Below are 23153 nucleotides of genomic sequence, written 5' to 3'. Positions count from 1 at the left end.
TTGGCAAGACCACTCTGAAGAGGCAGATGGTCTATTCCCAGGGGACCTAGTTGCATGTTGCCGTCGGCAGTTCCCACTCTGGACTGTGAAAGCCCAGTAGAGGTTCAGTGGTCCAAATGGTTGACTAAGTTAGGAGAATTGTTTACCTGACCCCTCGTTTTTTCTTCCTTTTACTCTTTTCTCATTTCTTTTTTTTAAAAAATGAAATATATAAAAATTGTTATTTAAAAAAACAGAAAAAAGAGAAATTGTATAATGTGTCCCTATGTACACATCACCCAGCTTCCCAGTTATTATTACTCATAGCCTGTCTTTCCCCCATTCTCACTCCCCACTCCCACCAGATTATTTTGAGGCATTGAGGTAAATCTCAGATATCATTATCATTTCTGCTGTAAGTATGTCAGCATGTGTCTCTAAAAGATAGGGACTCTGGGGCGCCTGGGTGGCTCAGTCGTTAAGCGTCTGCCTTCGGCTCAGGTCATGATCCCAGGGTCCTGGGATCGAGCCCCGCATCGGGCTCTCTGCTCTGCAGGAAGCCTGCTTCTCCCTCTCCCACTCCCCCTGCTTGTGTTCCCTCTCTCACTGTGTCTCTCTCTGTCAAATAAATAAATAAAATCTTAAAAAAAAAAAATAAAAAAAAAATAAAAGATATGGACTCTCAAAAAATATAACTATAATACCTTTATCACTCCTAAAAATATTGACGGAAATTCCCTAAGCAAATATCCAGTCAGGTTTAAATTTCCTTGATCACTTTTGGATTTTGCTGACTACTCCCCTGTGGTGGTATTTAATAAGTTCCTCTGTTTCGTATACTCCCCATAAGCTGAGCGTTAGCCAAATTTGAGGATTGACACTAGTGCACCTAGGATGATGAGGTGGAAATGTGGAAAGAGTCAGGTCCTCAGCAAGTCATTGAGCCACTGAACTGGCCAACCAATAGCAAATGCCACACTTCTGGACTTCTTATCATGTGAGGTTGTAAATTTAACCCGTTTTTAGTTGATCATTTGCAGCTATAAATAACTGATACACCAGTTATATTCAAATGAATCTTCTATGTTTCTGTTTTCTATTTAAAGTCCTAATGTAGAAAGAAAAAAAAGTGATACACCTAGAACTAAAATGATGACACAGATAGCTCAAAACATTGAATGGTTAAAATAAACTTATGATGTCATATTTTAAGGAAAATCAGCTTTTGCTAGGATATAAGTTGAAAAAGCACACAACAACTTAAAAGTAGAGATGGAAGCATAGAAACTTCTATATTGGTGATAGGAATTGGAGCTAAAATATTTTCCAAGGATTATTCTCCAAGTACATGACTAAGAGTTGACTTTGAGAGTTGGCAACAAAGTGAAGCTTTTCTCTTATTACATTATCCTGAACATAACATTCTTATTAAGTAGGAGAATTGGAATTTCTGAATCTCCTCCTTCGCAACAAAACAATTCCCAAGTTTCAAATTGAACGCACAAGATGAGAAGGCAGAGTGATGAGGATTTAATTAAAAACAATAGTACAATATTTGAATTCCATTGAAGCAGCAGTCATAGAACTGAGCATGTAAAGGACAGCTCAGAGTCTGTCCTGTGCTTGCCCCTAGTTCTTGTACTTTGCATTCCCAGACTGTGTTGTTTGGAAGCAAAGCTTCATTGTTTTTTGGTAAGTAGATTACACCTTTGTCCTTGCAGACAAGGTGCTGACAGCAAGTGGTTCCAGGAAACCCTCCTGTAACAAACGCTCTTTGTTTTGTGTGAGGAAGCTCTGGCTTGTAAATGGATGACATCAGTCGGCTTCCCATCCACTCGTCTGGATCCTTCGATGTACAGAGACTCATTGTTAATGACTTTCACTCTGAACAGCAGCTGACTTCATTTACTGTGAAGATGGTGATCATACATCCCAGATTTTAAGTAATCTGTTCTGTTTTCAGACCATGTGTCAGGCTATCTGCCCTGGTGTTTGATTAAAAAAATATCATCACTTTCAACCCCTTCTAACTTCTCTGCCCACTTGGAGCTTTTCCCCACATGTCTTATTGTTTTGGATACCTCTTTAGGTGGTGTCCCTTCTCCTTTGCCCAATAAGCAAAATTCCCACATGTGTCTTCAATGGAAATATCCTCTTTTTAGGGACCCTGCCTAGAAGGGATTTCAACTCAGTCCATACTAAAATTAGACTAAAATTAGTAAGGCAGGAGCCTACCTCTCTGTGGAAAGCTGCCTGATCACTAATTCTGAGTGAGTTAAATGTTTATTACCAGAATAAAGATCAAAGCCTTTAAAAATGCACAAGGTAATGCATTTCAGCAGGTGAACATAATTTATCTGGGAAGAGTCACTGAAAGGAGGAAGTCAGGGTTAGGGTTCAGTCTTAGAGATTAGATAACATCAAAGAGCAACTTCAGAGCCCACCGGGGTGCTGTCTGCAGGTGGGGACCAGGCGATGGACTCACTGTTTACTTTGACGGTGTGGCTTGGAGAACATGCTAGAATCTCTGGTGTCTTCTATGACCTTAATGCATGAACCAGGTACACCACAGGTGCTTAGGAGATACTTGCTGAACTGCATCGACAAGTATAACGTTTACTTGGATCTACTATGTTTGCTATACCAGATAAAAGCATTTGCAACCATCTTTTCTAGTTCAGGGTATCAAAGCATGCCTGAAATGCCACGAAGAATGTTTGTACTTGATAGTTTTTCAGGGAGGTAGAGCTTTGATTTTCCTGATTTTTTTTTTTTTTTACCTGACTTTGTAGTGAGATTAGAAATAAAATTTAGGAGAGGACAGGCAATCCTTGGGTGTAAGGAGATTGGTGATGGCTTGGGACAGCTGAATAAATAACATTTATTTATCTGACTCCCTGGGCCTTACCCAAGCCTTTTTACAATACCAGGTGTTTTATAGACACATTTTTCCATGAAGTAGTCAAACTGTAAACAGAGTGAATCCTGACATCATGTCTTAAAAAAGACAGAGATGGAGGAGAAGAGAAGCGCCACCACAATTTTCCTAATAGTAATATCTTTTGTTTTTGTCTTTGGAAGCACAGGACCAAGGGTGTGAGGTTGGATTTGGGGCTGTGGACTGTCATATGGCCATAGCCCTGCTTTCAACCCACCTTGATTATGGGTTGTGTGTAGGTATGTCCTGCGTGTCAAGGCGGTGCTCTGGGAGGAAACTGCACGCATGCACTCCAAGCACCATCCCACAGTGTTTTGTATGTATGATGGTAGGTGCTCAGTAAATGTTTCTCAGGTAAATAAAGCATCGTGTAGTGTTTAACAATATTTGTGAACAATCTAGCTTCTCCTTCATATTCATAAGTTTCTTGGGTCAAGGATTAAATTTTGTGCACCCAACTATCTCTTGGTGTAAAGATGTATGCACTCAGTAAGTGTTTGTGTCTGAGTGAGTAGAGGAAGGGCCACATTCCTGAATACCTCAGGAGCCTCTGCGTTAACCCCCATGCCATATCAGCAGCGTTGCCTACTTAGCAACAGAAAAGTTCTCCCAATTCCCTTCAAGGTCTCACAGATTCATGGTAAGAGTTGGAAAAGGACCTGAGAGACTTTTAGGCCAGACTCTTTATTTCATAAATGAAAAAATTAGGTTTGGAGAGATGGAGCAACTTTCCCAAGGTCATATAGCTAGTCTTTGGCAAAGTCAAGAAAAAATTTGAGTCTCCCTGAAAGCCCTTTTTCTTTCTGAAGTATTTTATTTTATTTTTATTTTTTAAAAATTATTATTTGTTTTAAGAGAGAGAGCATGTACATGTACGAGCAAGCAGTGGGAAGGGGCAGAGGGAAAGGGAGAGAATCTTAAGCAGGCTCCACACAGCATGGAGCCGGGCATGGGGCTCGATCTCACGACCCTGAGATCATGACCTGAGCCAAAATCAAGAGCCTGACATTGGATGTCAGACGCTTAACCGACTGAGACTCCTAGGCTCTACCCTTTCTGAAGTATTTTAAAGTTTTATCTAAAAGATATTCATTTCTGGGCTATATATATATGTCCTCAAATAGTTGTTATCATCAATTATTCCTCAAGAAAACTCTAAAAGCTTTTAGCTAGTTATTTCCCATATGACACATTTCAAGATGTTAAATAAGAAGTTCTCACTGAGGCATCAAGATAAAATATATGACAAGCAAAAGAAAGAAGCCATAAAAGGATAGAGATCTTCAGAAGGAATATCCAGAAAGTGGTAACATGACTCAAATCCTTTGCCTACATTCAAGGTAGAAAGAGAGGCTCAATACACAGCACCTTCTTCCCCACCAGGTTCTGAACAAATTGGGAAACAAAATGAAAGGTAGCAGAGCAAGGCCAAAATCTCTCCTTTGTTACTACAAGACGCCGCGCTGGAGGCTAGGGCTTAGTGTGGCACCAAGTGCAGCTGCTCACCGAACCCCAGGCCGACCTTCTGGGCAGAACAGATACGTGGCTGAGGAGAGGACCAGTGCCAGAGGAAGGGGGGCCAGGCTAAGCTTTCCCGGGGAGTGAATAGCATCAGTAAGTGGCGCCAGGGGGTTACCGCTGCTGCAGGACTCTTCACAGGCATGCCGAACAGCTGTTCCCCATAACAAAATATCAGGGGGTTGAGGATTGGGAGGAAGAGGTGTGAAGAGGGTTTTTCTGGAAGGCAGTCTAAAAGCCCCTCTCACCCCAAAGTTGCTTTCTCACTGAAAAGTCTTCATTCAGAGAGCTTTACACACATCTCCTGCAGCTTGGAGTAGACTTGTGATTGAGTGGGCCAGCACTGGGGGATGGGGAAGGGAGGGGGAAGGGGGAAAAGAGGGTAGGGAGAGGGGGAGGAGGAGGTGCTGGGAAGAGAGGGGAGGAGGAGGGAAGGGTAGGGAGGAGGGAGAGGGAAAGAGAAGAGGCGAGGAAAGGGGAAAGAAACTTAGCTCCTGTCCAATAGGGCCACCTAGAGGCTCTTAGGCTTCAGCAGGGAGCAGCAGGAGTTGTGATGTGGAGCTGGAGTTTTCAGCTGATGAAGGAACTTCAGGTGAGAGGTCCCCAGCATGGGGGATGGTGGGTCTCTGAAGCACTGAGAGAGCACCCCAGACCAAAGAGAGGCAGCTTTCAGTTTCACAGCCTAACTCAGCAAGAGAGAAGCTACCCTAAGAGATGATCAGTCAAGGAAGAACTTTTCTCCCTCTTCCCCTGCTTACTTCTCTTCCCTCTGCCTGCCTTGACCCAGGAACAAACCATGGCTAGTGAAATGGCGGCAGACAGCTGGAAACATTAGGTGCAGGTAAGGAACAGATGGACCCTGCCCCCTCCTCCAGCTTCTTGGCTGCAGAAGGCCCCAGAGGGGTGAAGGGAAAAGTGTCACCTTTATTTATTTATTTATTTTTAAAATTTTATTTGAGAGAGAGAGAAAATGAGCAGGGGAGGGGCAGAGGGAAAAGCAGACTCCCCGCTGAGCAGGGAGCCCAACGGAGGGCTCAGTCCCAGGACCCCAGGATCATGACCTGAGCCGAAGGCAGATGCTTGACTGAGTCACCCAGGTGTCCTGAAAACTGTCACCTTTCAATCTGATTCTAGGAGTTGATTATTCTATAAGACTGGATATTCTAACTTCTTAATTGGGATTGTGTTGGAGACTTAAAGTGGCTGTAGGATTTTTTTATTACCAAAGAATGATTAAAAACAAGTCCTAGGATTATGGAGGTTTTCATGCAGGGGCAGGGGACCAACTCGCCCCCACTGAGTAATTCTAAAAGAGACCACCGGGAATCAAAACAAAGTTGTGGTCCAATTTGAGTAGGTTCGTCTTCAAATTGAACAGCCTGTTGACTTGACTTTGTTGGTTTTTATTTCTCTAGCCCACCAACATGGGTTCGTTTGTAGTATCTTTACATTTATTAAGCATGCTGACTAAACCAGTATTGAGGACATTAAGAACACTGGAAACTCCCAACTGAGCAAAGGCCAAATGCCCGTGATAGCATTGCTACGTCCCCCCCTGGTGGCATGGTGCATGCACAGCAACTCCTGGGCTCCTGCTGAGAGTTAGGATAAATGCATTCTACTCCGTAAGGGTTGTCTTCCTGTGAGCTCTCTTCTCAACGCCCTCCCCCAGCAAATGGCACTGTTCATTACATCTGTTGGTGAGTAAACCAAATGAAATCCGTTAAAAGTTCCATCCAGTCCTGCCCAAAGCCAGGCAGAGGAGGCCAACTTGAGTTTCCATCACCATCTCCCGACACCCTTTTGTTATTTGATCAGAATAGTTTCCCTCTGTAAGACATTAGTGATTCCCAAGGCTGCTTTAAGAAGTTTCTTTATTTATTATACGTGAAGTGATTGAAAACTGCCAATCACAAATCTGGCAATCCCCTCTCATGAGCTTAAAGACCGTTCTGATTACGATAATTATATTTTTATGAATATCCTACCTAGAGAGTAACAATTTTACTATGTCAGACTCCACCACACAAAGATGCATCAATTTCATCTGCAATGAAAAATAGAGCCTAATAGCACAGTTATATTTATATGATAGTCAAACATCAAGATGCAACATAAGTACTTCAACTGAAAGAATTCTGATCATTATTTAACCTTGAGATGATGATTAAGGGTGAAGGCTTGTCAGCTTTCATGAATTATTTTTTCATGATTTTTGCTGTTTTGATTTGATTTTTAAAATGCCATAATTAACACTTATTAACATTTGGATTCCACCCCCACTTCCCCCCCCCCCCCATGTTATTGTGGGCAAGGCAACAATGGCAAAAACAACAAAAGATTAGTGGATATGATTAACGGTCAAAGAAAGAGTATTGGGAAATCACAAGACATAATTATGTTTCAGGTACCACAGTGCCATGCCAACTGGTTTTCTGCTTAGTTAAGTTTCCTAAACCGTGATGCAAGTAATGGACACAGTATTTAGGTTTGATGCTATATATACATATTAGTTTAATGCAGAGAAATGTGTTCCATTATTACAGATAGTGATCAGGGCCAGTTAAAACTGTGTATAAAATTGGCAAAAAAATAAAAAATAAAATAAAATGTGTGGTGCAAGAACCAATACGGTAAAGCATCACAAGAAGCCTGTTAGAAATGCAGCTTCTCAGGCCATCCTCTGAGGTTTGAAAGCACTGTTCTGGCATGTTGTAACTATTCCCACTGGCTACAGTGAAACACTGGCGTGTTGGAGGCTGCAAGCGCAGCATCAGTGTAGGCATCCCTCCCCTTCACTTCAGGACTATGTGCTCCAGGCGAGTTTAAGTGAACAGGCTGTTTTGGTCAAGTCCCTGAGTCCAGGGGTTCCTCTTAAGTGGCTTTTATCCTCTCTTTCAATCTCCTGAGGTCACAAGTCATAGTGTCTTCCCATTTGCAGTCATAATTGGTAGTTCATCCTCCTGGATAGAAGACATGTTTATGATACCTTTTATGATGTCAAAAGCTTTCCATCACCCTGAATCCTTGCTGATCTTTCTTCTGTGCTACAACCATCTCCCTAAAGTCACCTTGAGCTACTTAAAAAAATTTAGCATCCAACATAGTGCTCTTTTGTATATCTTGATGGCACTACCTGGACTATCATCTTTTGATAGCACTCTGGATCAAAATTATGAACCAGAACTCACCAGAAAGTTGCATGGAGAGAGGCCACACATTGCAAACATATTTAATTCAAGAAAACACAGTAGAACATACATTTAGTAAGGAGTGCTGATGCTCACTGGCCAGGACTATGCAGTGCTGTGGTTAACACAGTTTTTCTGTGGCTGAGGCAATAAAGCTGCTCTTAGGAAGGAAGTGTATCACTGAGTTTTCTAATAGATTAGCTAGCTAGCTAGCTAATTTTCTAAGAAAAATATTTATTTTATTTTATTTTATTAAAGTATTTTAGAGACAAATAGCATTCTGATGAATCAGTGTTCATGGGGTAGTGTAAGTGGAGTTATTTAGTATGACAAAAAGTGGATGCCATCTTACGATTTCATCTCTCTCTCTCTCTCTCTCTCTCTATATATATATATATATGGAAACCTTAGAACAGAGATTCTGAATCTGGAATGTGCATCAGAATGACCTTGAAGCTTGTTAAAAATACAAATTCTCAAGCTCGGTTCAGCAGTACATGTCCTGAAATGTACATGTCCTGAAGTGACACAGAGAAGATTGGCGCAGTCCCTGTGCAAGGATGACATGCACGTTTGTCAAGTGTTCCATATTGAAAAAAAATTCCTGGGTTCCAAGAGATTTTTATTTGGGAAGGTCTGAGGTGGAGCCCAGGAATCTGTATTTAACAAGCACTCCTTAAGTGCTTCAGTGGTCCAGAACTTTCATTTTGAGGAACACTGCACATCTAACTCAGAGGATGAGGAGAACACGTGAGTGTGAGGCAGTAGGCTCAGCCACAGGAGTGCTACCTTCTTTGGGTCCTTGTGATGCATGACTTCAGGCTTTTGAGCAGGACATGTATTCCGCGTAGTTCTAATGTCATTTATATATTTGCCTCCACCCCCAAAGGACTGTGAGCGCCCTGAAACATGGGAATTAGGTGGTACTGACCTTCGCATCTTCAGCTGGACTCTCCCCATGCCTTCTCATTACTGAGAAAGTGCTCAATAATATTGTCAGATGAATGAAGACAAGAAAGGTAAAAATGCAGTTTGAAGAGCGTGACCGAAATAGTCTGGAGGGGTAGTCTTGGCCCCTTCACCCACCCGTGGTCAGACGTTGGGGTCACTTCCTCCCTCGGTGTCTCAGCCCCCCATTTGCAGCATGGGAGATCAGTCTCTCTCTCCTTCATCGGGCTGCCGTGGGGTACACTTGAGGGGCTGTCTGTGAAAATGCTTTGAAATTCCAGAGCCACTTATTTCACTTTTTTTGAACATGACTGCCGTTGTGCTCTAACTTTATTTCCCCTATGAATGAGGGCTAGGTTGTATGACTGAGGCAAAGAACACAATGTTTACTTCTGGCCCTTGTGGGAAAGCAAATTCTATGATTTGTAATTTAAAAGAATCACACAACTCTACCAACTTCAAGAGTAAAAAAATAAATTCAATACTAAAAATTTATAATATGAATGGAAGAAATACCCCACAAATAATGAACAGTAGAAAGGAAGGGAGATACACTGGGAAGCAAATTAACTATTCACATTGCAGTTTAGGACTTCCAGAAGTCTGTGTTTAGTGAAATGATGTCTGAATTTTAGTGACTCCACTGAAATCACCTGAAAAGGTAGCAAGTGTCTGATAAGATGAGCTGAAAAGTACACGTACATCCTTTTAAAAACGTGACCACCCCTCCAGCTGTAAAGAACCAAAGAACTGAAGGAAATTAGATCACTTATAAGCGGCAGTGTGCCCCATGTGGTAAATACTGGGCCTGGGATTAGAGCAAGTCCACAGCTCAATGAGGAAAATAAAGGCAGTGTACTAAGTTTTCCATGAAGCTATGTTTATTTAACTGAGCCTACTATCTTTTACTCTAAGATTAGGTCTCCCCTTGTTTTGGCTTATTAAAATGTCCTTGTTTTTATGAAATGTTGGTATTTTTTTTAAACTGGCAAATGGAAAGTTGACAATATTATGACTTCCCATTCACATTTATTTACTCAATCTCGAGTTTGAATTCTGGATCCATTCAAGGCAAGTGGCTTGAGGCAAATTTCTAATCCATTCAGGCCTTGATTTCTCCACCTGTAAAGTCAGAAAGATTAACAATAACATACGCAATAATATTTGCAAAGACCTTAGCACAATTTGTAGTACATAGTAGATGAGTAAGAATTGGTGGTAGTTACATGAAAAATGGAAACAATAATTATCTTGTCATCTAGGTAAGTAATTTAGGTAACAGGTCTTATGTTTACCCTACTATATTAGATATGTTTTTCCATTTTTCTTTGGTGGTCCCATTTGGGAACCTATCCATGCCTTTGCCCTAAGAGTAATCTAAGCAGGAAGCACCAAGGGAGAATTTTCCTTTCATACACACAGCCAACCAGCTTGTGTTGGTGGTGAGGAGCATTCTAGAACCAGTGGCAGAGTGGGGTTGTGCCTCCTGGCTGAAGTTCTTGTTGGATCTAGAATCCAGACCCTTGGTTCTAGGACTAGTACTTCCTATTGTAGAATATTAATCTTCGTATTTCCAATGCCTAATACATCGTAGTTATGCTATCAATGTTTTTTGATTATTTGAATGAATAAATGTAAAAATGCACCTTTGGGAATACAATAGCTCCATAAAGCATTAGGGTTTCCTAGTCGTTTGCTGCTATTTGTTTTGGGTACCTATTTTAAATAGATTGTATTTCAACAGGTGAACTTTAACTTACTCAATTGCTTGGAGATAGAAAACAGGAAAAGGCTGGGAGTTTCTCATGACTAAAACACATTTATGTTGATGGATATACCAGGTGTTCTGGCAGGCGTCTTCCTGGTCAAGATTTAAGCTAAATTTGAGCTAGATGTCAAATAACGTCCAGACTTGTTTCCCAGGCCCCTCAGGGGTCAAACATGTTATCTGGGTGGGTCACACTGTGGGGCCTTTAACTGACTCTAACACAATGTGGGCAAGAGTGACTGAGCTGAACTATTTTAAAACTATCTGTAGGCCACTCTGGGAGTACAAAGGAGCAAACACTTTTGCTGTCTTATATTGGTCTGGGATTCTCCTGTCACTCTTATGGAAAGCTGGTGACTTAGGAAAGTTTTTAAGATACCTACTTTGGTTGGTTTCTGTATCAGAAGATACATGTAAGCCCCAATAATACAAGGACCGGTTTTATTATTTTTTTAAAAAAGATTTTATTTATTTTTGCATGAGAGAGAGCACGCGCACATGAGTGGGGGCGGGGGGAGGGGCAGAGGGAGAAGCAGACTCCCCGCTGAGCAGGGAGCCTGACGTGGGACTCATGGGACTTGTGGGTCTCTTGGGACCAGATTCCAGGACCCTGGGATCATGACCTGAACCAAAGGCAGATGCTTAACCAACTGAGCCACCCAGGCGCCCTATAAGGGGGCCTGAAGCTTTAGACAATTTAGGTGCTATATTAAGGAAGTTAATATAAAATCATAAATAATGTAAACTTTGATGTAAAAATGAGTACTTATTAGAAGGGATCCTTGTAAGTGGAGGTCCCAAAGCTTGAGCTTCATTAGCTTCCTGTAAATGTGCCTCTGGAATAGTAGGAGCAGAATTTTAAGACTAAGGAATTTGTGATAGAATGTTGATGGATTGGGGCATTTTCAAACACTTACCAGTAAGAGAAACATGTAAAGGCATCCCCTGATTTTCAAAAATTTGCATTAGGCCACTTCACTTTTACGAAAGAACTACATTAGTACCTGTTTTTGCTAACCGAAAAAATCTGAGGAAGATTTTTGCTTTTAGGAAAAAAAGGCAAAATATGAAAATAGCGTTCAGTGTTTGTTTTGCAGCAATCCATCGTAGAAGCAGCGCACACCCCAAAACAGTAAGAGTAGCCCCACCAAACCCCTTCTGGAACCACACGCAGCATCTCAGCAGCAAGCCAATGTAGCTTTGAACTGTCTGAGAGCGTCTGTGTTTTATCTCCATTTATTTTGTGCATCCATTAGCAAGTGTGTCCTAAGGTACTGGAAAAGCCTAAGAGAGGTTATTTTTGGGGGTCTGAGAATGCTTAAATATTTTTCCATGTAAGTTACTGGTAATTGCTTCTTTGCTTTAGGCCATTTCAGCTTAGGAAAGTTTTCGTAGGAGTGCTCTACTTTCGGGTAATGGGGGAAACCTGCAGCTGACTGTAACTCCAGAGATAGACACGGAGGACCCAGTGCTCAGAGTGCAGGGAAACGAGGCTGTGGGGAAGACAGAAGGAAGACAGAAGGCTGTGGGGAAGACTCTAAATATGCGTCCCAAGAAGCCTTCAGTTATAATTGGGATGTCAGGAAACGGGAATCCTTGAGTTTTTTTTACAAATTAAAAAACAAAAAGATATTATTTATTGGCCATCAAAACTTTTTCTAAATACTCACCCCTCCCCAATTTTCCTGTAGGTTTAAAATTTTTTTTTAAGATTTTTTATTTATGAGAGAGAGAGAGAGAGCGCACAAGCTAGGCGAGGGCAGAGGGAGAGAGAGAAGCAGACGCCCCGCTGAGCAGGGAGCCCGATGCGGGGCTCGATCCTGGGACGCTGGGATCATGACCTGAGCCGAAGGCAGACGCTTAACCGACTGAGCCACCCAGGTGCCCCTAGGTTTAAAAATTTTTTTTAAAAAAGCAATTTAATTCGCCCATTGAGATGAAAGAAGAAAAGAAACCAAATAATTCCTTAAGGGGGGGGTGGATTATAAAGTATTCCCTTTCCCTTAATAGAAAGCTCTCTGTCTCTTGGGCGCCCGTGCCTGGTGGGAGCGGGGGGCTGCCTCCGTACCTGCCACTCAGAGACCATTGGCCAGAGACAGTTGTGGTGGGACACTGGTTTGATTATGGTGAGGCCGGCACACTGTAACTCTTCAATAAAAACTTACTGAATGGGTGAATGAGACAAACGACTGATTCCAGTTTGAACAAATGAGGTCAGTTTTGAAAGCAATTTTTATTCCTAAGACTGTTGTAATTCAGTTTTATCAGACTCTTCTGAATGCACTGAAAATTCCTTCCTGAGTATGGCCTGGGTTTGATGGTGAAGGGATTAGGAAATAGAATGGAACGAACTTTCGAACGAACTTTCACCGAGCACCTGACCTATGCCCGTTATTTTGCCTGATGTTTTGTATATTTATTTAAGCTTTGTAACCATTTTGCAGTTGAGGCAGCTAGAGCCCAGAGAGCTTAAACACCATGTGGTGGCAGAGCTAGGATTCAGATCCAGGTGTCCTGGGCTTGTCCTCTGACTCTGGGACATGTCATTTGGCCTTTTCTTTCCAGCAGATGGGAAAAACACATGAAGCTGAGACTTGTGCTAGAGGTGGAAAGGATTGTCAGGAAGGGAGCGTGGTGAGGTGACCAGCCATGCTGCTTGTTCGTCAGTGCTATGTGATTTGGGGTCTTACATTACTCGTCTGTCAGACCAGGAAGTGGGGCTAGATGACCTGCAAGTGGGGTGACCACACAGCCCAGTTTGCTCTGATTTGTACCATTGTGCCAAAGCAACAATTATTAGCTGCCCTATATGGAAGGTTCTTTCCAGGTCTTACTTTCTGTGATTTCAAATGGAATCTAATAATTTCCCTGATGACTAAAGCAGCATGAATTTTCATTTTCCAGGCCTGCCAGGTATAAGGGACTGACATCATGTGAGTTGACCTTTGTGTGGAGGTTGCTTTGTATTTATTATTTTTTTTATTAACATATATTATTTGTTTCAGGGGTCCAGGTCTGTGATTCATCAGTCTTACACAATTCACAGTGCTCACCATAGCACATACCCTCCCCAGTGTCCATCACCCAGCCACCCCATCCCCACCCGCCTCCACTCCAGCTTTGCATTTCTGTTAGGGATAGTCAGCCTGCTGTTGCTTCTTTCTTCTAAAAGTACACTAGGAAATTTCCTTCCAGTCAGTTTGGCTCCAGTTAATCTGGGATCATTAGATAAATACTTGTTTCCTATTTTTACTCAGATTGGCTACCACTTACTGAGTACTAGAGTAAGTCAACATACTGATTGCATGATCTCATTTTTTAAAAATTTAAATTCAGTTAACATATAGTGTATTATTAACTTCAGAGGTAGAGGTCAGTGATGCATCAATCTTATATAACGCCCAGTGCTCCTTATATCACGTGCCCTCCTTAATGCCCATCACCCAGTTACCCCATCCCTCCACCCTCTCCCCTCCAGCAACCCTCAGTTTGTTTCCTATGATTAAGAGTCTCTTATGGTTTGTCTCCCTCTCGATTTGGTCTTATTTTTCCCTCCCTTCCCCTATGATCATATGTGTGAGAGCATGTGATAATTGTCTTTCTCTGATTGACTTATTTCGCTTAGCATAATACCCTCTAGTTCTACCCACGTTGTTGCAAATGGCAAGATTTCTTTTTTTTTTTTTGGCTGAGTAATATTCCATTGTGTATATATATATATATATATATATACCATATCTTCTTTATCCATTCATCTGTCGATGGACATCTGGGCTTTTTCCATAGTTTGGCTATTGTGGACATTGCTGCTAGAAACATTGGGGTGCAGGTGTCCCTTCGGATCACTACATTTATATCTTTGGGGTAAATACCCGGTAGTGCAATTGCTGGGCCGTAGGGTAGCTCTATGTTCAACTTCTTGAGGAACCTCCATACTGTTTTTCAGAGTGGCTGCACCAGTTTGCATTCCCACCAAAAGTGCATCCTCGCCAACATCTGTCGTTTCCTGTGTTGTTAATTTTAGCCATTCTGACCAGTGTGAGGTGGTATCTCATTGTGGTTTTGATGTGCATTTCCCTGATGCCGAGTGAAGCTGAGCATTTTTTCATGTGTCTGTTGGCCATATGTTGCATTATCCCATTTAATGTACTTGTTAATGTTGTGAGACAGTTAACTTACCTTGTGGATAAGGAAGCTGAGGCTCAGAGAAGTTTGCAACTTGCAAGTAAGAGATGGAGGCAGGTCTTCCTAATCTCTTAACCATTATGCTTGTATTAAGATATGTACACATGTGCGAGTACACAGCAGATAATTTAAAAAATTATCAAGCCTCCTAAATTCCCATTGGCCTTTCCTGTGTTTATCAGTGTCAGTGCTAGTCCTGGTAGTTTTCTTGCCCGTTGTTCCCACCATCCGTCTTTACCTTAGAGTAGAAGCATCTGCCTCAAGTAAACAGACAGCAGACTCTGACTTAGGATGCAAGTTCTCAGGAAAAACAAACAAGGGATTAGAAAGTGGGTGTGTGGAACCTGCACTAGGGACTGATGCTACCTGCCCCTCCTGTTTTTCTTTGCTCTGGACTTGTCTTTCTTTACCAGAGTAGAACACAGAAAACAGACATTTGCCTTTTCATTTGCATTTATATAGACAATACTTAAATAAAAACCACCAGTTGACACTCTTATCATTCTGCTTTTATTCATTGTCTGGCTAACTCACAAAGACACAGATGTCTAGGGTAGTCTCTACCCCACCATTTAAACTGTCCTGATGACATAGATTCCAAAGTGTGCATGTTTACATCGTGCAGTGGTATGAAAAACATTTGTTTTCCTTTACTGTCCCTGACTACAAACAGGGAAAAATTAATTTCATGCCAAAAAATGTTGGGTGCTTTAACAATCATCCCATTTCTGCTACTAAAATAACAAAATTGGTATTACAAGTTAAAATATAAAGGCCTGTTTTTACAAATATGCAAATAATCTGCTACTTAGACATAAAAAGTCGATTTCTTTCAAATCACAAAGTAAGGCACCATTGGATTAAACATTTCTCTCAGCTTCTACTAAATAAAATGCATAGTGAAATAAATACTGAACACTGAATTTTAATACTGTAATACATTTCAATATAAAATGATATATGAATGTTAAAATACTGTATTGCATCTTGAATACATTTATCTGGAAATATTATGGAAAAAAACCCCAAATGTAAGCCCTGATTTTAGGAAGAAAATATTCATTTTTGTGATTTGCCATAGTTGAAGATTTTAGCATAGAAATTGTTCAGTTTTGGATGCAATTAGGTTGACAACTTTCAAAGAAAGGGTATAGGTGTATTAATGAAACATTGACTTAAATACATTCTAAAACTTCTCTCTCCTGGATGAACAGCAACTTTGAGCTGTGACTGTGTTTCAGACCTTAGGATGGTACCTACACAGTTGGGATATACAAGGAAACTGGCCATGATTACTAGCCCTCACAAAATTCAGACCCAAAATTCTTTGGATCGGACTTCTCTGCCATATTTGCTAGTAAGGCCAGATTTCCACTTTTTCTGAAGTGGCTCATTAGGCTTTATCATAGGGATTTGTATCAACTGTTCATACCTGATCAAAGAATCCCAAATAAAATGATGCTGCTATACTACCTGAAAAATTCTTTTTGGAAATACTTAGCCAAGTTTGTTACACCTTTATATTTCTTGAGTCCCTTTGGGCGAAGAGCCCCAAATGACTATATGAAAGACAGATGAATGGCAGAGGAGATGGGGGGAAAAACCAAGTTCTCTAACATACTAAGCCCAGGACTTTGGCAAAGAAAGTTATAAAAATACAATATATTCAAATGGGCCACTTCATAATTTATTAGATATCCCATTTATTAGAACTCTAAGTTCTTTTGCTTTTATATAAATGAAACAATTATTTATTCTATAAATAGGAATGCTTCTTTCAAATTTTTCTTTGGATTGATTTCTTGTTAGCATCTCCCAGTAATACATGAACAATACACTGAGACCATAATACAAAGTTTAGGTATACATATACATATGTAGTTGTGTGCTTTTAAAAAATAAGTAACGGTAATTTTAAACATAATCAACCATATAAAACATCTAAATGGAAATATTTTTTTTTTCCAAATCTATAGCTAGATTTAAAAGTCCCAGTAAAGTTTTGTAAACAAAATAATAGAAAAAAAGGGCAAGCCTGGCTCATCCCTATGGTCCTTTCACGGAGCTTTATTTGCATAGATCCAAGGCAAGTGATTCTCCCAGATACAGTCAAGACAAATTCTCTTCAATTTGTAGTAGCAATCTCTCTCAACCCCATACACATCAAGATTTAGACTTTTACAGTTTGCCCATCAACTCAAACCTGCTTCCTTCCTCCACGTTTCCAACTGGCTACCTTTTCCTGACTTTCCCCCACAGCTACAGAGCCTACAAGCCTCCCTGGCACGGAGATGCATGCTGGGCGGCAGAAGAATGAAGTGTAAGGCAGGGGTCCAATGGACAGGTGAACTCAAGGCAGCTGGCTCTGAGGCCCCAAGCCCCAGCTGGCTTTCAGTTTCTTTCTAATGGCTTTATTCCATGTGACTGTAAACCCTGTTAGATCAATTTCTGACCTTGGTATTGTGAAGCAACACTTGGATACATACATTAAGGAAAGACGGGAAATAAGGGAGGAAAATCTAAGGTCAAGCTGTCTGCCGAACAAGGTGTTAGGTCCTAACTTTATTTTTAGTTACTTTTTGAATTGCTCAAGCTCAACTTGCCTTTTTTGTTTTTGAAACAAGAGGTTTTTGCACTAGCCTGCAGCTTCTAGACCTGTGCTGTCCAAAACAGTAGCCACCGGCCACATGGGGCTGTCGAGCACTTAAGATGTGACTAGCCTGAATGGGGATGTGCTCTCAATGTAGGATACACACTGGATTTTGAAGACTTAGTACCAAAACAGAATGTGAAATATCTCATTAATAATTGTTATACTGATTACAGGTTGAAATGATAATAATTTGGGTATTAGGGTTAAATAAAATATATTAAAATTAATTTCACCTATTTTCCTTTTTTAACATAGCTACTAGAAATTCAAAAACTATATGTGGCTCACATTGTATTTCTGTTGGACAGCTCTATCCTAGAACTTATCTCAGATTGCCAAAGATTGGACATCCTGTAATTGAAAAATTTTATGTGAGCCCTGAATGCAGCAACTTGCTTAGGTGGTTCCTGGAATCAGACAGAAAGCCAAGCATGCAAAAAAGGCATGGAAGCAAATAGCTCTCAGGGACTTTAATATTACAGTCTGTAGCAAATTAGCTGTGAATGTTTGAACTTGGCTGGTTGAAAGCTAAGACACAATGCATTTCTGCCACCTTGCCACAAAAGCCTCCTGACCCCTAAGCAGCCAACACTGGCGGGCTGTAGCTGAAGCAAGCAAGAGCTTTGAGAATATACACAATATAAAAAGCTAGGTGCATTTCTTTACTGCATTCCCACCCCCACCCCCAACACACACATATTCCCACGTCACCCTCCCTTCTTCCCTACTGCCAGTATGAAGGGGACAAGGGGAGACAAGGGGAGGAGGGTTTGCAACCCTCGGAGAGCAACAACAGAAGGAGCTCTTGGGCTCGGGTGGAGAAGAGCAGGCAAAGATCACCTTGGGATGGGAGGAAGTGGTGGGGCACCCCTTTCTCTTCGGTTGGATCCACCTTGATGAAAAAATAGACAAAATATAAATTTTGGTTAGAAAGCTTATGATCTCACTGTACAAACTAAAGGATGGTCGCAAAAGTACCCACCACGTCACCCTCTATGACCAAGGCTATAAAGAACAGGATAAGTAAGAAGTGAAGGGAAGCAAGTAAGGATCTGACTGAACATTTCTAGAGAGGGATGACCCACCATTGGCTCCTGAGTACTTGCACAAAGTTAAGAAAATTTAAAAAAAAATTACTTTTCTTCTTACCACAAACGTAGTACATGTTTATTATAGATTTAGAAAATACGGATGAGCTAAAACAAAACAAAAACCCACCCAGAGGTAACCAATAACATGATGTAAACACTTTCCTTTTATTTTCTATATATAAACAGCTCCCTTTTTTCTTCCCCAAATAGGATCATATATAGCCTGTCTGAACATTTTTCAGAGCCGTTACTATTTATACATATAATTATAAAGGACACATTACATTCTGTTATATAGGTATACTATATTTATTTAATCAATTCCCTTTTGTTGGACATTTAGGTATCTTCTAATGTCTAAACAATGCTTTTTTTGATAGTAGCTATCCTAATGGCTGTGAAGTTGTATTTCACTGTAGTGCTATGTGTATTCCCTTAATGCTTAGTGATATCAAGCACCTTTTCATGTGCTTTTTTGGCAATAGGGGTATTTTCCTCAGAGAAATGTCTATGCAAGTATTTAACCCATTTTAAAAATTGGGTTTTTGTGGTTGAATCATAGGCATTCTTTATATATTCTGGATTTTACTTTTTGACCAGATATATAATTTGCAAATATTTTATCCCATTTCGTGGGTTGCCTCTTCACCCTGTTGATAGTGTTCTTTTAAAAACTACGCATATTCATGGGTATGAGTACTGGGTTTAAAATCCATTCACAGTTTTTTAAATTCATTTGTCCCACGTACATTTTTTTGAGGACCCAACAGGTTTTAGGCATGAAGCCGGGTGCTCAGACGCCATGAGCAGATCTAGCAGGGGAGGAGGTAGAGGAAGACACTGGTGGCCCGTTACCTTGCCTCTTCCTTTTGCCACCCCAACCATGTCTTTTCTTGGGCCCACACCTGAGGAAAGACACATCTGGCTGGAAAGCAGTCATCTGCTGTGGAGCCTTGACCATCCGCTGACGTACTGTCAGCAGCTGGCGCCACGTGGGCTGGCCTGCAGAGCTGCAGTTAGATGGCACGGCTCAGGGCTGCCTGGAGGCCCTGCCAGGCTGGTGCCCCACTTAGAGGCCAAGGCAGCTACAGGAGCAGAGCAAAACCACACGATAGTACTTCAGTTTTGTTACAGAGATGATCCAGAGATGATCCATTAAGCACACAGAACGCTGGAAATATTTAAAGCAAATCTACAAAAACATTTTTGGGCGCAGTGGACATTAATTCATCAGTTTAAGAAATATTTTTAAATGTCTACTACATTTCAGTTTGGGGCCACGTGAGGAAGATGCAGTAGTGAGCAGGACAGTTCCAGTCCTCGAGTCACCTTTAGTCTTAGAGACAGCAGGGTGGGGAAAGGAATGTGTTCAGCTATGAAATTAAGAATTTAGAGGAGGGGGGATGGTTCTGTTACTGACTTAAATATACAAAGAGCACTTCAGTGAGATTAAGAATGCTTACAAGAAACCAGGAAAAATATTTAAAGTCTATACAAACAACTCCTTAAAGTGAATTCATTTGTTAGTGCCCCAAGAGAAACAGGCTCTTATGAGATAGAAGCCTCTCTTCATCACACACACACACACACACCCCTCTCAAAGAAATCTGTCCCATGTGAAGACTTATTTTTCACTCTTGTATAGTTTTATTATAGTTATACCTTTTTTAAATTAGGCATCATCTAGGAATGGAGTATTCTACATAAATGAGTTTTTCTAGCAATTAAACTTTTCCTTTCAAGCAGCAGTATTCTGTTTACTTCTGGCATTTGTTCATGGACATTTTCTTAAAGCATCTTCTAATGCTTGGAATTCTTCAGCAGTGGCACAGAGCACAATTTGACCTGTTCTTCACAACCCAACAGAAACTCCTGTGTTGTCCTGTGCTGTGAGACAAAGCACAATCCTGTCCCTGTCTCTTTGACCTGAGACTACCGCCTATCTCATCTCCCTGAAGCCACTGATTTTGCTTCTAACAACCTTAACTTAAGCAGCTATGAATCTGTTCTATGGCTGGGAAACATCCAACCAAAAATGATTTAAGAACTGTGTGCTAAAGAGTCAGCAGGCTCTGCGTATGTGTAAGGAGCTCTGCCTAAGGAGTGAGGACAAGGCTAGGGATGCTGTGGCAGTTATCTGAAATGCTCAAATGCTTTTTCTCCACACATTTCTGTTTGGGAGTTTGGTTCTACATCTAAAGCGGTTACAAGTCTGAGCCTCATCACTGATCTATGTATGTTTCATGCCGATTCTTTGTTCTAACCACTTATTGTCGCGAAATTACAGTTTCTCTATTTCTTCTTCTTGTTCACATTTTTGTTTCAATAGAATAGATTCACCTCTTTATGACTGCATATATATTTTAGCAAAACCCAGAAACAATCTAAATGTCCAATGATGGTAAACTAAATTATTGTATGTCGACTTGATGGGATGCTATAAAATAAAAACCATGTGATAAAATGGGAAAGTATTTTACTAAGCAAAGTTATGTAAACCCCACCACCAAGAAACTGCACTCTATACTTATAATGATAAATCAATCAGAATTATATGGATTAAAAATGAGCAGAGAACCTGGTAAAATGAAAATATATGTATGCTATGTGGAGATTTTATGGACAGATTATGGGTATATTTAAAATTTTCACATAATGCTCTAAAAGCTATAATCATATTTATTTTATTACTTTATTATTATTATTTTAATATTTTATTTTTTTAAGTTATGTCTACACTCTACATGGGGCTCAAACTCACAACCCCAAGATCTAGAGTCGCATGCTCCACTGACTGACCCAGCCAGGTGCCCCTAATCATAATATATCTAAAATATCAAGGCAGTTACAGTGAGTTTTTGTTATAATTATTAAGACAATTTGATTAGTCTCAAAACTAGTAGGAATAGAAGATATTTGTTCTATCTTAGGAAGACCAAAATGTGGAAGGCTGTCCAAACAAGCAAAGCAATACAATTTAACCAATTAGCAAACCAAAGTTATGTTGAGCTCATAATGACACATTAAAATAATCGTTTCTCATATGCGTTCTGGGTATGTCCGTTTTCCCCATCACCTGTGGAAGGGGAGTTTACCAGAATTTAGATGGCTCCATATGGGGTTCTCTGCCCCGCTCCAGGCAGCCCTCAGCTGTATATAACCCAGGCCGTTCAAGTAGGAAGCCACCCAAAGCCCTTGCAGAAGTACTCACTCCGGGTTTCACTTCTCGCCAGTTTACTGGGATAACTTTTGGCCGTTGGTACGTATGGGTCTGGAGGTGGCAAATCAGAAATCGGATGGAAGTAGAACCTGCTTTCCCACTCATCTGAGGGAGAGAAACAAACAGCATCTTCGGTAACAATCTGCTACGAAGACTTACATAGTGAAAGGACAGAGAGAGCTGCAGAGATCACTTCTAGTTTTATGCCTAGAATTTTAGAGAAAACCCAGAAATGCAACAAATGTCACTGATCGGCGCATCAGTGAAATACGCTGGTCTGCAAATCAAAGCAAAGACAGATCCAAGTGACTTTAACTAGCGTGATTAGGACGCAGCCAGTCCCCCCCCAGGAGCTGGGGGCTAAAGTCTGAGATCCCTTTCTTCCCACCGGTGGGCCCATGAATAACTGCGACCCTCTCATAACAAAGGCAGAGGGAAGCCGCTTAATACCTGCAGACCATCGGGCCTCTTGCCCCAGCAAACTGTTAAGAAAGGCAGGTAAGGTAGGTAATAAGAGGATAAATGACAAAAATGGCATTTTTTTAGAGTTCTGGGATCTTCTAGAAAGTTAACCAAAATGAGACTCCAACAGAGAGAGAGGAAAACGATCAGCCTTTTTGAGAAGGGGAGGAGGGAGGATTACTACTTTTAATTTGAAATCATGGTGGTCTCTAATGGTTAGATACTTAGAGTAGAGCAGTGTGATAACAATGAGGTTCATAGAAACAAGAAATATTAATGCAAACACACAACACACACAAATTTACCACTCAGTGGTTGCCCTGTAGCCTGTAAATGTTTCCAAGGTTCCTCCCCCAGAGGAGGGACCCCCACCTCACCTTCACCTGAAGAGTCTTGGAAGCCATTTCTAATTGATGTTGATGGTGGAGGAGGGGGAGGTGCTCCAGCACTAGGCCTGTCGGGAGGAAGAGGAGGCCTGGGTCCACTCCTGGGATTATCTACTCCACTCCTGGACGGCAACTGGGGGGTGGCAGGCAGGGCCCGAGATGTGCTGCCATTTCTGCTTATTGGAGGGGGTGGTGGGAGAGGGCCTGGGACAAAAAAAAGGACAACATTTAGTGCAGTATCTTACATCTTGCATTACTATTATCATGTCACTGTCAATGTGCAGTTACTGAGTACCTGCTGGATGCATGCCCTATAATTAGAACTTACGGAGAAATAGTGGAAACTTTCTAGGAGATTTAGCCAAGCAAGGAGTAAGCACATATAAACACAGAACTGCACATATGTACACATGTTGATATTGATAGCTAAATGGCTGTTTTGGCTTTGAGTCAGTACTGAGATTAGAGATGATTCAGTTAGGTTGAGAACAGGTGATAATCTGTTTATACTGACAACTGTATCTTTTAAAAAACATTTTATAATCCTTTTAATTAGCTACTGAACTAATTACTGTTGACAGGATACTTATGAAATAAATACCATTTGAAAAAAAGAATAAGCTAGTTATGAAGTTATTTTAGGTCTTCAGAGGGACTAGGCTCTTTAAGTGCACAGCAGTATTGCTAATTACACAAGCATGCTTCCGTGACGCATACGATCTGTTTCTGGGCAGAAGTGGCATCAGGAAACCAAATATCAATCATGCCGAGATTGGCAGGAGTTCCTTTTTGGTTCTTCCTCTTTGGGGAGGCC

General features: G+C 41.0%; 1 protein-coding gene and 1 pseudogene across 3 annotated transcripts in view; one reads left to right on the top strand and one right to left on the bottom strand.

The window, feature by feature from the left end:
- Positions 1 to 8112: 8112 nt before the first annotated feature.
- LOC116638137 lies at positions 8113 to 8221 on the top strand (annotated as a pseudogene).
- A 6793-nt stretch (positions 8222 to 15014) lies between these two features.
- WIPF1 (WAS/WASL interacting protein family member 1) overlaps positions 15015 to 23153 on the bottom strand; it is a 118649-nt gene continuing 110510 nt past the window's right edge. For all 3 annotated transcript variants that reach the window (XM_032407760.1, XM_032407769.1, XM_032407778.1), the window contains 3 exons: positions 22331 to 22543; positions 21483 to 21596; positions 15015 to 18072 (listed from right to left, as the gene is read on the bottom strand). In XM_032407760.1, coding sequence (XP_032263651.1) covers positions 18017 to 18072; positions 21483 to 21596; positions 22331 to 22543 — 383 coding nt within the window. In that variant the 3' untranslated portion in view covers positions 15015 to 18016. The remainder of the gene's footprint in view (positions 18073 to 21482; positions 21597 to 22330; positions 22544 to 23153) is intronic.

The sequence above is a fragment of the Phoca vitulina genome, unplaced genomic scaffold (assembly GCF_004348235.1).
Source record: "Phoca vitulina isolate PV1807 unplaced genomic scaffold, GSC_HSeal_1.0 scaffold1, whole genome shotgun sequence".
Classification (NCBI taxonomy): domain Eukaryota; kingdom Metazoa; phylum Chordata; class Mammalia; order Carnivora; family Phocidae; genus Phoca; species Phoca vitulina.
The sequence above is the reverse complement of the archived record's forward strand: the minus strand, read 5'-3'. Positions and strand labels throughout refer to the sequence as shown.